The 16,999-nt window shown below is 42.4% G+C and overlaps 1 protein-coding gene across 5 annotated transcripts in view; it reads right to left on the bottom strand.

The window, feature by feature from the left end:
• Positions 1-841: 841 nt before the first annotated feature.
• Positions 842-16,999, bottom strand: part of SLC35E3 (solute carrier family 35 member E3) — a 29,015-nt gene continuing 12,857 nt past the window's right edge. For 2 of the 5 annotated variants that reach the window (XM_082636816.1, XM_082636818.1), the window contains one exon: positions 13,469-15,907. In XM_082636816.1, coding sequence (XP_082492942.1) covers positions 15,721-15,907 — 187 coding nt within the window. In that variant the 3' untranslated portion in view covers positions 13,469-15,720. Of the gene's footprint in view, positions 1,114-13,468; positions 15,908-16,999 lie in introns of those variants that run through there. The other 3 variants (XM_082636819.1, XM_082636820.1, XM_082636817.1) reach the window with 3 other exon arrangements.

Here is a 16,999-nt window from a genome sequence, read left to right as displayed (position 1 = left end):
CCCAGTGCCTGCAGATTGGGGTGGTGATGAACTGAGAAGCAAAGCAGAGAAGATTCCACAAAGAGAGGATTAAAGAGATGCTGCGGGTCATAGGAATAAAGACACAGACCTACTTGAGAATGGACTTGAGGATATGGGGAGGGGGAAGGGTAAGCTGTGACAAAGCGAGAGAGGCATGGACATATATACACTACCAAACGTAAGGTAGATAGATGGTGGGGGGCAGCCGCATAGCACAGGGAGATCAGCTCGGTGCTTTGTGACTGCCTGGAGGGGTGGGATAGGGAGGGTGGGAGGGAGGGAGACGCAAGAGGGAAGGGATATGGGAACAGATGTATCTGTATGACTGATTCATTTTGTTATAAAGTAGAAACTAATAAAAAAATAAATAATAAAAAAAAAGAGATGCCGCAGGTCAGCATCAACATCTCAAGAATGTGCCATGGGTGGTCTCACTGCCCTTGTTTCCAGGAAGGTTGCCCTTTCCCATCAAAGCTGACAGTTAGGTCCCCTTACTGAGGGCTGGGGTGGAGGTGAGGGAGTGGAGGGGTATCTCAGGCCAGGTTTGCTTCTAGAAAGGGAATTACAACCTTCCTGCTTCTCTGCATAGATTTGGCAGTAGGACACCATCCTTTTGTAACCTCCCTATCAGACCACCACGGAGGTTAGTTAGACTAGCCACTCAACAACCAACCTGCACAGAGGAACTTGTGCTGAGTAGACTGTTCAGCTTCAAAGCTCACTGCTCTTTGTTTATATCGCATTTAGAATAAAACAAAAGCTTCATAAAGAATCAATGTATCTCGGACTGCTCACATTGAGAGAGGAAAAAAAAATTTTTAATGAATTTATTTATTTTTAGTTGCGTTGGGACTTTGTTGCTGGGCACCAGCTTTCTCTAGTTGTGGTGAGCAGGCTTCTCATTGCAGTGGCTTCTCTTGTTGCGGAGCACGGGCTCTAGGCGCGCAGGCTTCAGTAGTTGTGGCTTGCAGGTTCTAGAGTGCAGGCTCAGTAGTTGTGGCGCACGGGCTTAGTTGCTCCGCAGCATGTGGGATCTTCCTGGACCAGGGCTCGAACCCGTGTCCTCTGCATTGGCAGGAGGATTCTTAACCACTGTGCCACCGGGGAAGTCCGAGAGAGAAACTTTTTAGCAGAATTATTCAGAGAAACTCCTTTCACTGAGCTGATGGCTACTGTTCCTTCCTCAAATGATAGATTCCTGTCTGTGACTTGATAGCTTCTAGTTCTCCAGACCCAAAGTAAAGAGGGATACATCAGATATACTACACACACACACACACACACACACACACACACTATGCGTTTATGTGCACTAACAAGAAAGTTTTACCTATTGAGTGATTGTTTTCTAAAAAAGAGGCTCTAAAGATTACAAGTATAGGTTCCATGGCCATACTGCCTGGTGTTCTAGCTCTGACACCAACTCTCCCATTCTCTGCATGCCTCAGTTTCCTCATCTATAGAATGGGGATAACAGGATTATTGCAAGGATTAAATAAGTTAATACATATACTGTTATTACTGTTAGTGATAATAACATGGGAATCCCTCCTAAAGGAATTTTAAGGGCCATAAAAAATAGTGCTGTTGTCCAGTCCTGACTGCCTTCTTTCTTGTCTCTCTCAAATGCTAAGCTCTTCCCTGCCTCAGAACTTTGGCCCTTGCTGTATCATCTTCGAAACCTCTTCCCCAGTCTTGTGCATGGCAGACCCCCCTTCATCCTTGAGCTCTGGGCTCAGATGTCACCTCCTCAAGGGGCTTCTTAAAAGCAGCCCCTCCTCCATCCCTCGAGACTGTCTATCACATATTCCTTTTTTTTTTTTTTTGGCTGTACTGCACGGCATGCGGGATTTTAGTTCCCCGACCAGGGATCGAACCCGTGCTCCCCTGCAGTGGAAGCGCAGAGTCCTAACCACTGGACCGCCAGGGAAGTCCCCTACATTCTCCTTGTTTATGCTCTTCACAGAGTCGATCATGCTCTGAAGTCACCCCTGCTTACTTCTCTACTTGTCGATTGTCTTCCATCACTGGAACTTAAGCTCTACAGGGGCAGTGACGTTGTCGTCTTGTTTGCCATGACATCCTGAAGGCCTCCGGCAGCGGTTCTCAAAGTATGGCCCATGGACCTCCTGGAAGGGTCTTGTAAGGTCGAAAGTCTCTTCATAATAATGGTAAGACTTCCTTTGCTTTTCCACCGTGTTGCCTTTTGCCCTGATGGCGCAAAAACAATGGTGGGTAAAAGTGTTGGCCCCGTGGCATGCAGTCAAGGCCGTGGCACCAGCTGTACTAGCAGTCACGGTATCCTCCTTCACCTCCAGAGGAAGAACAAGCCAGTTTCACTTAAAAGTCACTCAAGAATGTCCTCCAAGAAGCAGTCAAAATTATTTATTGTATTTAGTCATTACCCTTGAGTACGTGACCTTTCAGGATTCTGCATGATAAAATGGGAAGTACACATAAAACACTCTGGCCGTACACTGAAGTATGTACATTGGTCATTTTCAGGAAGAACTCACTCCTGATTGAGTTATGAGCTGGAGTAAAGTGCTTTTTTCATGGACATAATTTTCAGTGGAAAGAACAACAATAAGTCATGGACAGGAACATGGAACTAAAGATGTGGTTTTGAGAATTACCAGGTTAGAACTGATAGTGAAAGATAATGTCTAATAAGTATCTGACACTGGTTTACCCACTGGCTGACACACAAGTTTTCTGCTCTCAAGAAGCTTTTTTTTTTTTTTTTTTTTAATTCTTTTATTTTTGTCTGTGTTGGGTCTTGGTTGCTGCACACGGGCTTTCTCTAGTTGTGGCAAGTGGGGGTTACTCTTCGTTGCGGTGTGCAGGCTTCTCATTGTGGTGGCTTCTCTTGTCGCGGAGCACGGGCTCTAGGCGTGCGGGTTTCAGTAGTTGTGGCTCGCAGGCTCTAAGGCACAGGCTCAGTAGTTGTAGCGCATGGGCTTAGTTGCTCTGCAGCATGTGGGATCTTCCCGGACCAGGGCTCGAACCCGTGTCCCCTGCATTGGCAGGCGGATGCTTAACCACTGAACCACCAGGGAAGCCCCTCTCAAGGAGCTTCTAAGAGAATAAAGAAAGAGTAGAGGTCAGGATTGAGGTTTGCTGAATATTCGAAGCTAGGGGCAAGGAAGAAAAAGAGAAGTCAACAGGAAACCACTTAGGAAATGCATTAGTTAAAGAAACATTTCTGCAAGCAGTATTGCTTATTATTAGCAAAGCAGAGCGGTTACGGGCTACATGCCAAGATGTTCAGACAATCCTCTTATAACTGTAACTGTAATGGTTTTATCCAGCAAAATAAGATTCTACTCACATTAATACTACTTTAAAGGATCTTGCTTTTTTCCTTTAATAGAGAATCCTTGCTTGCCCAAAGAATTCTCAATACGAGAACATCCTGAATTAATGGGCAAGTGTCAATACCACAGGTATCCCTAATTACGAACACTTTGTCAGATTCACAATAAGAATGACAATTAATTTTTCATCCCTGTGTCACATACATCGTTGTATTCATTCCAAAAGTGACTTAAGTAGATGTATAACTGATTCGCTTTGCTGTACAGCAGAAACTAACACAACATTGTAAATCAACTATACTCCAATAAAAGTGAATTTTTAAAAAAGTGACTTACATTTAGAGTGCAATCACAAACCTTATAGTTTTAAAAATAATCCTCTTAATAAACTCAACTTGCATTTTTCCTTCCCCAAAGACACTGGCCACAACCAGGGTTTAAACAAGACTTTCTCCCGTTGTCCATGTTGTGACTGTGCATGCATTCTGGGTTAGCCCAGAGTCTGAGGCTGCTGAGCCTCAATCAGTGCCCTACGAGGCAGATGCTGGAGAAAACAAGTCTCATTTTCATAGGCTGAGGGCAGCAAACTGCATTCCTTCAACCTCAAGTGTCATGGAGAAAACTCTTCCAATTAGAAAAGAAGGCCCCCGGAAAAGCATATGGAACATTTTTAATTTTAATTAAAATTTTAGAAATTATGCATTGAGATTTTAAAATAAAATTTTAGAACTAATTTAAATAGAAGGAGTAACAGATCTAGGACAACCAGCTGTCCCACATTAGGAATAATATTAGAAATTGGGGCCAGAGAAGTGGCCCAAAATGTCCCTCTTGGTCACTCCATGTTTAGTAGCAACCCATATTTATTTATTAATCACATGTATGTATGTATGTATGTATGCATTCATTCTTTTAATCTTCCTGAGAAGTTCTGCAAATGGCTTCACCATTTCCCTCCTCCTGAGCTGTTTTCCTCACGCTTTGCTTACATCCTTTCTGGTTCCAGCCACATATCTTGGGTCAGAGAGTCCACTCCTAAGACTTCTAATCTCACCTGTAGTGACTTCCAAAGCCTCCTTGAAGCACAAGATCACCTGGTTCAACACCTGTACCTTGAAATATGATCATTCAAGATTCCAGTCCAGGGGGACTTCCCTGTTGGCACAGTGGTTAAGACTCTGTGCTCCCAACACAGGGGGCCTGGTTAGGGAACTAGATCCCTGGTTAGGGAACTAGATCCCACATGCATGCCGCAACTAAGAGTTCACACAGCACGACTAAGGAGCCCACGAGTGCAACTAAGGAGCCTGCCTGCCAACAACTAACGAGCCCATGTGCTGCAACTAAGGAGCCCGCGAGCCGCAACTAAGACCTGGGGCAACCAAATAAATAAAATAAATATATAAAAAAAGATTCTAGTCCATTCTCAGCATTAAGTATCCCAAAATAATAGAAGATGGCTTAAATTGTTTGTTTGTTTTTGTTTGTTTATCTTTAGGCCATGCAATGCGGCTTGTGGGATCTTAGTTCCCTGACCAGGGATTGAACCACTAGGCCACCAGGGAATTCCCTGTTTTTATTATTTTAATAAATGCACACAAAACAAAAAACTCTTCAACCTACCAGCCATTTATACCATCTCTGTTAATCTTTACTGTTAAAGGTAAAGGTTCCACTAGCACTTGAAAAGAATGTGTGTCCTCTGCTTGTTGAGAAAAGCGTCCTCATGAAACCTATTAGACAACTTTACTCTCAGGCCACTTGCTCTATCCACTTCTGATAGAGGTGTGTTAAAAATCTCGATTATCCTTTTAATTTTATTATTGCTTGTTATGTTGTTCATGATTGTTTTCTCTCTGTCACACTTTATCTTTGCTTTTTTTCCCCCCTCTTTTCCAACTTTCTGTTGAAGAGATGCAAGGGAGGATCTGGATGCCTTGTTCCAAACTCCTGCTCTGATGGAAAAAAACCCAGTAACTTCTGGCACAAATGTACTTTTTCTTTTTGCGGTACGCGGGCCTCTCACTGTTGTGGCCTCTCCCGTTGTGGAGCACAGGCTCCGGACACACAGGCTCAACGGCCATGGCTCACGGGTCCAGCTGCTCCGCAGTATGTGGGATCTTCCCGGACCGGGGCATGAACCCGTGTCCCCTGCATCGGCAGGCGGACTCTCAACCACTGCGCCACCAGGGAAGCCCACAAATGTACTTTTTGAAAGTGGAGAAATAGATTTAGCCCCTCATGCACTCTCCTGCTTTGCCTACGTGAAGTCCCGAAGTTTGTCAAAGGATGATGAGTCCTCATCCTTCACCTGTCACCTCTGCGTTTCTGGCCCTTCCTGAATGGGAGAATGGAATACAGGAGCAATGAAAGACAGGGAGACCGGGAGGGTGAAGCAGAGCACAAGCAGCTCCTGTCGTTTTTAGTGGATAATTCAGCCTTGGATTTTAGGGATAGCTCTCTTATTCCTCCTTCTCTCTCTCTCTCTGCTTTCCTTCCTCTAAAGTAACATTGAGGTTTAGGGGGAATTCTTCAGGGAATTAATAAAAGCTGCTGTCGGGAAATGCATTCATTCATCTGTCAAGTATTTAAGTGCCTGCATTTGTATATATCAATGAATAAAACAGACCCCTATCTTTGTGAAGCTTACACTCTGGCATGGGGACGGACAGTAAACCATAAATATATGACTATGTTAAAATGGTACAGTATAAAGTTACAAGTTCTATGGAAAAAAGAAAAAAGTATAGGGCAAGGTAAGGAGAGTCCAGATTGCTGGGAGTGAGGGTGAGGTAGGCCTCATGGAAAACGTGAGGTTTTGAGGAAAGACTAGAAGGAAGTGAGTTCGCCACACAGACAACAAAGAGCGAGCTTCCCAGGCAGAGCTGGAGCAAACATCCCAAGCTGTGAGCACGCCTGCAGCGTGCAGGGGCAGTGTGAGGGCCAATGGCGGGGGCAGAGGAGGGGCTGAAGGGTGACAGGAGGTGAGGTCATACGCTACACAGCCCCGAGGCCCCCCCCTTGGATTTGGATTTTTGAGTAGAATGCGGGCATCACTGCTGGGTTTCAAGCAAAGGGGTGACACGAGAGGACCTCTCTGGCTGCTGTATTGTGAACTGTGGGGAGTTAGGGTAAAAGTGGGGAGATCCTTTAGGAGGCCATTGCAATATAAGTGGAAATGGATGAAGAGGTTGGATTCTGGATATGTTGGGAAGGTAGCGCCAACCAGCCTGCCAGACTGGGCAAGAAGGTAAGAAAAAGAGAAATGTCAAGAATGACTCTGAGATTTTTCATCTGAGCAAACGGTAAGGGAATGTTGCAGGAGGAGTGGGTTTGGGGTGGGGTAAGATCAGTCTGGTTTTGGGTGTGTCGGTTTGAGATATCTATTGGACTGCCCGGCGGAGATGTTGAAGAGGTCATCAGACTAACGAGTTGTGTATGAGATGCCCCAAACTTTCCACCGCACATGCTCTTCTTGTCCCTCCACTAAACTCCAAGACTCTAGTCGGCAGGGGAGGTCTGGGAATTCAAAGCCCCTAAGAGAAGACCTGCGGTAAGCCAAATAACCGAGAGGCCAGGCTTTAATCACAAAGCTCCTCATAACCAACTCACCTCATGGCCCAAACTCCGGCCATCTCCTTCGTATTCTCCCCACATGGGTGGAGGCAGTCCTGCACGAACTGTTTGAAGATCAGTTTTTTACTTTCAGTCCATTGCAGAGTGATACTTTTGTAAAAGACAAAATCAAATGCCTGGCTACCATAGCGGTACCAAACTGCTATAGAAGTTTCTCAACACTTATTCTCAATTTCTGTACTTACTTTCTTTGAACAGGTAACAAACTGCTCATGGGCTGGCACTGGTCCACAGACCATACCTTGAATGGCACTGACCTAGAGGACTTTTGTGGCCCGCATGATCCAGGAGTAGTTCATAAACCCTGCGATAGTCATTCTTTGAGTGAACTTCATTTCTAGCAGGTTCTAGATGTTCATCTTGACTTCCTGATTCCTCTGACCCCTTAGGGCAGGGAAATTCAGACTGTCCCACTTGGATGTGCATCTTCACACCGGGAAAAAGGGGGAGACCAAGGTTGGGTTAGAATGGGGATAAACATGACAACATTCAAGAACCCATGATGAGAGGCCATACTTCTCCAGAGCCACACAGTGCTGTGTCAGGGGAAAAGTGGACAGAAGTTTTAGCTCATAGTTTCCTTGGCAAAATCCCTGAGTTTCAGAACAGCACTGAGCTTTTTTGAGGTGTAAGAAATTCACAGGCTTGACACCCCTGTGAGGAATGCTGTTTGAGTACAAGTGCTGGATGTCCTCAAGATGTTCTTTGATTACAGAAGAATGGTCCTCTGTTTGGCTGAATTCTCCATGACAATCATTCTGTGATAATAAGCAGACATTTCCTTTCAGCACACACGTTCTCACCAATGTCCATAGTCCTGTGTGTGGGCACTGGGAGACCCTCTAGTGAAGTTCCCTCTTCCTATGGTTTTATGGAGGTCCTGGACCATTATTAGAGTGAGTTTCTCCTAGGTCCTCTTATTGAATATCTGTAGAACCGTCATATTGATGCCCGGCTCCAAGACCTAGGCATGACCTTGTAGTCATTGGTGATACTGCTTCCTTCATCTACCAACTCAACTTGAAGAACTAGGGGAAGTAGTGGGGATGAGGTAGTGACTGAAGAGGTGTAAGGTTGCTGGGGCAAGGGGAGCATTGGGTAATTGGAGATGACCAAAGTCAGGGAGCACAAAGAGGATGGTGGAGGGCAAGGTAGGCCACCTCACACTTGGTTGGAAAGTCTGTTCCTGGTTGGAACTGGTTCACTCACCCCAAGCCAGCAATAGCCCCATGTTTGGACCCCATTCATGACTCCCCAGGTCCATCAGATCATTCCCTCTCTTCCATCCACCTCACTCGCTGGGGTTTGGTGCTCTATGGAATGCAAGGATGGCTGGCGTCAGGCTAGCCACTAGCTTATTTTCACTTTTAACCAGTTACATTTACTTATTGCTTCCTGGATTGTAAAATCTATCAGATAGATCAAGTCCTCCATTTTTACCCTCAAAAGTTCACTGGCATACTTTTAGCTGCAAGTATCAATTAAAAGTGGCTTAAACAAATCAGGGTTTATTTCCATCTAGAATAAGAAGACTGGAGATAGGCAGCTGATGGCATTGCTTAAGCAGCTCAGTACTTCTGGATCAGGTTCTTTCACCACTCCTTTACCAATTAGCACAATTCTAGATATCCATGTTCTGTGGATGTGGCAGCATGGTAATAAGAGTATTTAGCATGTCTAGCCTCTAGAGGGTAGGTATTTGGTTAGGAAACCAACTGTGTCTTCCACAGCATTTTTGCCGGTATTTCTCTTATAATGTTTTGGTAAGTTGTATAAAGCATTCTGATTCTAACAAATATGGCCAAGGCGTCACTCCATAATTCTCTAAGAACTCCAGTCCCAAGGTTAGTCTTGCTTCCAAACTCCAGGCAGAGAAAAACCTGGAGAGTCTGCTCATTCCTGTGGTAAACTGCAGTTCTGGATATCCCAGGAGATCTCAACAGACTAGTTGATTTCGAGCCTCCCATCTCTTGGGTTAAGGCCCACCCATCACTCTCCTGCACCGAACTGCTGGCTCTAATTTTAAACTGAGAAAACAGGAAACTGACTTTTTGGGGGGAGTGTAAGAACAAACAGGAAAAAAATGAAGACATTTGGTTGATACAGATCATTTGATTTTAAAAGGAAAAATAATCTCAGGTAGGTAACAAAAAAATTCAAAATTTAGAAGTGAATATGAATCTAAAACTGCTCTTAAAAAATAAGTCCTGGGCCTCCCTGGTGGCGCAGTGGTTGAGAGTCCGCCTGCCGATGCAGGGGATACGGGTTCGTGCCCCGGTCTGGGAGGATCCCATATGCCGCGGAGCGGCTGGGCCCGTGAGCCATGGCCGCTGGGCCTGCGCATCCGGAGCCTGTGCTCCGCAACGGGAGAGGCCACAACAGTGAGAGGCCCGCATACCGCAAAAAGAAAAAAAAAAAAAAAAAAAAGTCCTATTTATTTATTTATTAAAAAAATTTTTTTTGACTGTGCTGTGTGCTAATTGTGGTATTGGTATTTCCTAACCAAGTACCTATTCCTGTTTTTGTTCCCTGACCAGGGATCGAACCCGTGCCCCCTGCAGTGGAAGCATGGAGTCCCAACCACTAGACTGCCAGGGAATTCTGATAAAGTTCTTTTTAAAAAAGGCATAGTCCTGGTTGGTTAAATAAATATGCAGGCTTGTTCTTGTGGTATACCTAGTATTTATGAGATATTTTTAGTTAAACAGAAAAATGTGAATTACTATGGTTTGGGTGATATGCTCTTTGCCAAATTAAAAACAGTATAGCAAAAAAATCCTCCAAATACCCATAAATAATTAGTTGAATTGGCATTAATTCACCTCCCAGTGATTTCATGTGAAGTGTAAAGCAGACTGGATAAATCAAATGAAACCATGTCTTCTAATATAACAAATATGAAAATTAATGTTTTGCATAGACTTTTAAAAAACAATATATGAGTAATGAAGTGCATATGAACAAGAAAACAGTTCCCATAAGGACCAAACAAAACCTTTCTCATTAATTTAATCTAATATGCTCTCAATGTAAGTGAATGAGAAATTACAATTTTAATCTGAAAAAGCAGAATCGGGGGATTTTGAAGATGGAGGGTCCCCTGGAAATCACCTGGATCCAAGCCCTCATTTTATAAATGAAGAAACTGAGACCTAAGAGGCGAGGGAGTTGTCCAAAGCCAAAGGCCACCCTGGTCAAAAAGGCAGAGTCTGGACTGGAAGCCACGATCCTGATGTCTAAGCCAGCCCTGCTCCCAAACAGACTGGCGTTTCTCTTGGCAGGTTTCTTTCCCCTTTGTTAACCTCAGCTGTGACAGAGAGATCACCCCTTAGTGGGCTTGCAAGATTGTTGTTTTCAAAGTATGCTGGTGGTTCGCAAAAGTTAACTGTTGATTTTATTAATAGCAACCCACATTTCAAGTATATTCAGGAGCCAAAAACAAAACTTTTCAGAGTAAAAGATCATCCCTGTTACAAAAGTATGTGCACTTCCTCCAGGGTTGCACAGGGATATTTGGTGCTTTACAATTTTAATCCTATAATAATAAATTAGCATTGTGAAAAAAGTCGTAGACTCACATACAAAAAGCCCCCATTCATGTCAAGCAACATTCAATATTGCTTGAAATATTGCAGTTCTGCAATAGCAACAGAATTGTCTACACCCTGGGATCCATTTCCTTAACTCTCACACACTGACCACTCAGATTTCTCCAACCCACTCTTTGCCTCCACCACGCCACTGAAACAGCTTTACTAAGGTCCACAGTAAACTGTCAATAAATACAGTGGTTATTTTTCTGTGCATGTCTACCCTGACCTCTCAACAAAACTGTCACCTTTGGCCGTCCTCTCTTCCATTATATCATCATCATTGTTTTCCTCCTACCTCTTTGACTCTTCCTTTTCAGTTTCCTTTGCAGAATTACCTACCACTGCCAGTATATGCTGGAGTTCCTGAAGGCTCAGTTGTAGACTTTTTGCATTATACTGTCTTCCTAGGTAAGCTCATCCTGGTCTATGCTTTCATCCTCATCAGGCAGACTCCAGTAACTACCCATTTATCTCCACTGCAACCAAAACTCTCCTGTCCCCAAGAAGACATACAGATGGCTAATAGGCACATGAAAAGATGTTCAATATTGCTAATTAGAGAAACACAAATCAAAACAACAATGAGATATCACCTCACGCCTGTCAGAATAACCATCATCGAAAAGTCTACAAATAACAAGTAATGATGAGGATGTGGAGAAAAGGGAACCCTTGTACACTGTTGATGGGACTGTAAATTGGTGCAGCCACTACAGAAAACAGTATGGTTCCTCAAAAAACTAAAAATAGAACTCCCATAGGATCCAGCAATTCCACGCCTGGGTACATATCCAGAAAAAAATGAAAACTCTAATTTGAAAAGATCCACAAACCCCAATGTTCATAGCATTACTATTTACAGTAGCCAAGATATGGAAGCAACCTAAGTGTCCATCGACAGATGAATGGATAAAGATGTGGTGCATGTGTATACACACACACACACACATATACAGAAAATGGAATATTACTCAGCCATAAAAAAGAATGAAATTCTGCCATTTGTAGCAATGTGGATGGACCTAGAGAATATTATGCTTAGTGAAATAAGTCAGAAAAAAAATGAATGTATATAGCAAAACAGCAACAGACTCACGGATATAGAAAACAAACTAGTGTTTACCAGTGGGGAGAGGGAAGTGGGGAGGAGCTCCTTAGGGGTATGGGATTTAAAGAAACAAACTACTATGTATAAAATAGGTAAGCAACAAGGGTATATTGTATAGGACAGGGAATTATAGCTATAACCTTGTAATAACTTTTAATGGAATATAATCTGTAAAAATACTGAATCACCAAGCTGTAAACCTGAAACTAAAATTGTAAATCAACTATACCTCAATTAAAAAGAAAACACTCCTGACTTCTAGACCTGTATATTTGATTACTTGATTAATAATTTTAATTGGATTTCTCAAAGATTCCTCAAAATCGAGATGGCTATGTAGGAACTCGGGCTCCATCCTCCCCACCCCAACCGTCTTCTCGCGTTTCCTACCTCAGAGAGGGGCCCATCCTCTATCGAGCTGCCCAAATCAAACACGTGTGATTCTTGACTTCATCCCCTCCCATGCCCTCCATTTCCAATCCATCTCAAGTCTACTTGATCCCATCTACTAAATCCTCTTGATCTACCCACTTTGTCATCTCACCACCACCCCTTCAAGCTATCAGGTCTCCTAGCATCTCTCTGGTTCTCTTCCAACTGTTTCAAAACGAAGGGGTCGACCGTGATGACGTTCAGAACACTCCCTTCTTGCTCTTACTGGATGCCTAACAACGCCTACAAGGTATTCTATGGTCCGAGGCTGGCCTTCCTTTCCAGTCTTGTGTCATACCACATCTCCCTTTCCCTAAATGTAGCCGTTATGCTCCATCCTTTTTGCAGTGCTTTAAACTCATCATAAACTCCTCCAACCAATGGGCCTTTGTATGTGCTATTCCCTTTTATCAGAAGGCAATCCCCCTCTTTGCTTAGCTAACTTCTATATGCCCATCAGATTTCAGTTGAGTTGTCCTTTCCTCATGGACACCTTTGCTGACAGCCAATCCTGGGCCAGATTCTTTTGTTACATGCTCCAGAGAACCATGTTCTTTTTTTTTTTGCGGTACGTTGTGGAACACAGGCTCCGGATGTGCAGCCTCAGGGGCCATGGCTCACGGGCCCAGCCGCTCCGCGGCATGTGGGATCCTCCCAGACCGGGGCACGAACCCGTGTCCCCTGCATCGGCAGGCAGACTCTCAACCACTGCGCCACCAGGGAAGCCCCCATGTTCCTTTTACTATTTGAGTTTGTAATAATAAACTCACATTTTAATTTAATTAATGTCTATCTTTTCTGATAGACCAATATTTCTTAAGATCACAGGGAACACAGGAGTGTCTTTGCACAGTGCCTAGCACAGCACTTGGCACAAAATATATGTTCAATAAAACTCTGTCGAATGAATGAAATGATCATTGTATTCATGATGTTAGCAAGTATAATCCAGTTCAAGTTTGGAAACAGAAATGCAAAACAGAATCTATCTAATAAATCTGGTCTTCATTCATTTAATCAGACTTTCTCCTTTGGCCATTCTGCATATTCATTCACCCAACAACTATTCACCGATGGGGTCAATGTGGAGTGCTCGATTACTGCTGTTGCTTTTAAGTAGATTTTTTTTAGAAAAGATGACCACTGATTTGAAACTAGCAATATTTAAAAAGTATTTTTAAAAACGCAACAGGAAAAAGCTTGCTTCATTTCATAGAAAAAGATTTCTCCTTTATGTTATTTTAAAAGGGAGATGAGGATTTTGTTTCATTAGATGCTGCATATTTGGGAGCTGGACAGGCCACTGTTACCCCTGCATATACACAGATGCCATCCTTCTTCTGCCGGTCCTAACATGCAACTTGAAAGTAAAAACATCAGGTTCTCTTTATTTATAATAGGTAACAGCTGAGGTCCAGTCATCGAATATACAATAAAAAACAAGTGCAGTTACATCCGTAACAAAAGGACAGCCAGCATGGTTTCTTCCATAGCACTGCATTTCTGGTTTGTCTCTATGGTTGGTCCTTATGGTCTGGTACATTTTTTCCTCCAGGAATCTCCTTTTCAATGGGAAGACGGTCTTCAGGGCAAAAAATGTTTATCAAACTCTAGTTCCAGGAGTACATATTTTATTCACTTATAAATACGTACCCCCCCATGCTATCTTGTTCCAACCCTCCTTGCATTCCTATTGACATCAGTCATTTATTATAACTCTCCCCCAACATTTATTACAAATCCCCTCCCCAAGTTGTATTTACAGTTAAGAAGAATTTGTACATGGCACAAATCAACTCAGCTGTTAGTGCACAGAAGTCACATAATCCTCTGAAATACTGAAATACTTTTCTCCAGCTTTGGGGAAATAATTATATGTTAATTTAAACATACACAGAGAACATTTCTTAGACAAACAAAACTTTTGAGGTCCATCTGGCAAGACAATCTGCTTTGTATTTCTTAGCACAATAAAATGTATCTTTGGAAACGGAGAAGAATCAGAAGTATTTAAAACAAAAACAGAAAACCACACATAAAAATCACACAACAGATTGACTGATACATTGAAATTCTGTCAAAATAAGATTTTCAGTGAGGCTTTTCACTTCAAACAGTCCAGGAAAAAAGTAATCCTAAAAGGCATATTTTCTACACGTGGCTCTTTGTCCTCCTAAGTGTTGCGTTCTCACTTGAAGTTTCTAAACCATGTTTAGAAAAAGAATTATTACAAGAGGGATTACCTGTTTCAGTCAATTTATTGTGAGAGGTTATCAACAACTGCTTTGAATTCTCAAATGTCAAAAGTTGGAAGGCAGAAAGATTTTGCAATTAAATATGTGGCACAATTATTTCCTTAAGTATCATGTATTTCCCCTATAACATTTTTTAAATTATCCCTTTAAAAAACTCATGGAACTTGTTAAATATTGACTGTTTCTCTACTTCTCCTTCAAATCTTTCCTCGTATCTTCATCAAGCTTCTGCTTAGTCTTTGATAAAATTTGCCTTGACTTGCTGCTCAAGAATTTTCCTCAGCCCCCTTAGAAAGGCTGACATAGTTCACTCCAAATCCTTCAGTGCCAAAGAAAGCTCCACGGATGCCTCACATGTGGCGGGTAGGGAATGACAGCAGGAAGGTAGTCTTAAGAAATTACCAACATGAAATGCTCAAAGAGGCCAGAAGAACAGTCACCAGGATAAGAAGAAACCTGCTCAACCCCTCCCATAGTCTTTTCTTTGAGCCATTTAAACATGGAGCCATTTTGTTTTTTAACTTCATGTATAGTTTCTAGAGTTCACCGAGAGCTCAAAACAAGAGAATACCTACAGAAACTGTAGTTTTTTTAATAACATCTAACTTCTTACATCAATTTTCTACTAGAGAAATGGTACTTTTAGAACCGGATTTTGGCTTATGGTCCCCTTTACTACACTCTGCTTTCTGGAAATGTTATTTCATATCTATAAATGAAAAAAGCAGGAAGTTACACTAAAACAACTAAAATATCAATAGAAATGCTAGCGTTAAATTCTGACTTGAATACTTTGGCCTAAATTATAACAGAGCTCACATTGGGGACCTCCTATGTGTCCTTCCTTAAAAACCACTACGCGTTTGTAGTACAGTGATCTGAATTCCTTTGTCACCATTACAGAACTTTAATTTCATGTACTTCATTTGATATAACCAAACATTCTGTGTACTTCATAGAATCATCTTTGAAAAGAAGCATGAGCCATGTTTTAGAGAATTACGTTTTTTAAAAAAGGTACTCTAAAAGAGAAAGTCATATTTATTTTATTTTATTTTTACTTAAAATTTTTTTTAATTTTTGGCTGTGCCACATGGCTTGTGTGATCTTAGCTCCCTGACCAGGGATCGAACCTGCATCCTTGGCAGTGAAAGTGTGGAGTCCCAACCACTGGACCACCAGTTAAGTCCCAAGAAAGTCATATTTATGAATAAAATTTCCTTTGCTTAACTTCTTTCAAACCATCATTTAATGTATTTTGCCATATAACTTTTGTTTCATCTCTGAAAGTAACTTGCACACTTAATACTTTTTTTTTATCTTCTTCAGGCGACTTTCTTTTCTCTACGAAAACCTAATTAAGGACGTTGCACCAATTTACTCTTACTTCCTTCCTGTTCATTGAGTTTAATATGGGTATAGGCAAGAATGCCAAATAGTGTACATAACATGCCAAGACCCTGATTAATGGACAGCGGATCCTGAAATAAAACATATCCTCCAAATAAAGTAATGCAGAACTTGAAGTGTCCAAACATGTTATAGCTGAGGTTTTTGGATAAGGATAAAAAAGAACGAGCTAGATGTTATACACACACACACACACACACACACACTCCACGAAGCAAAAGCTTCCTGTGCCTGGAGAGAAGTGCACGAAACGCAGACTAAACAGCGGCCCCACCCCTGCCCCCATCGCCCCGCCTCCCACCCTGTCTAAAGAACAGGAACTTCAATGAAGTGCTGGCTTGATCCTAGCTTCTTCAGGTAGGTTTTAGCAATTAATCAGTGACAGGAGACTGCCTCAACTCTCCCTGCTGACCTCTCCAAAGAAAAGGGGCTGCGGTACAAGGGTGGGGAAGGGATTCAGAACAAGGTACAGAGAAGGCCTTTTGTAGAGCAATTTGTGATGCTGTTTCATGGTGCCATTTCTAAACTCCCCTTGGCAAATCAGGTGAGACATGAAAGGCGCCAGACGGCTGACACAAGGTCAACACAGCCAGTGTGCTTAAGTTTAAGATGGAATCGGGGACAGGGGATGGAACACCACTGAGCCCCAGTACATGCCAGGCACTATGCCAGGTGCATATATAACACCATTTTATTTAAGCATCACATTTCCCTTCACTGTGGTATCACTCCACCCATCTACAACTATAGAGGCTTGAGGATTTTAAGTAACTCAGATCACACAGACTTAGTAAGTGGCAGAGACAGAGGCCAAACATAGATGGGTCTACTTAACTCCAAAGTCCATGTTTGAGACGAGTAGACTGCCAGTAACTTGCTGCTGGATTAGGGTGTTTCCAAATCACTGTTCATTTAAAAGACAAACTAAAGACACACAAATGGTTCCTTTATAAATTATTCTCTTCCCATATTTTAAATAGTTTTTTATATATGGATTAGTACTTTATTATTTTTTAGATGTCTGATATGTACCCATCTACTCTTCCTAAAAACAATACAAGAAAGAGCTACCACTCTGTGCCTCAGCATCATTGTGAGGATTAACTAAGCTAATATATGCAAGGCCTCGAGCACCCAGTAAGCACCCTATGGGTCAGCTATCAACAGCAGTACTTATGCATAATAAACATCTGCCAGGTGCTGGACACATTCTCTCAAGCACTCACC

This window comes from Mesoplodon mirus, assembly GCF_964341445.2.
Source record: "Mesoplodon mirus genome assembly, chromosome: 11".
Taxonomy (NCBI): Eukaryota; Metazoa; Chordata; class Mammalia; order Artiodactyla; family Ziphiidae; genus Mesoplodon; species Mesoplodon mirus.
Note: the sequence above shows the minus strand (reverse complement) of the source record. Positions and strands in the feature narration are given on the sequence as shown.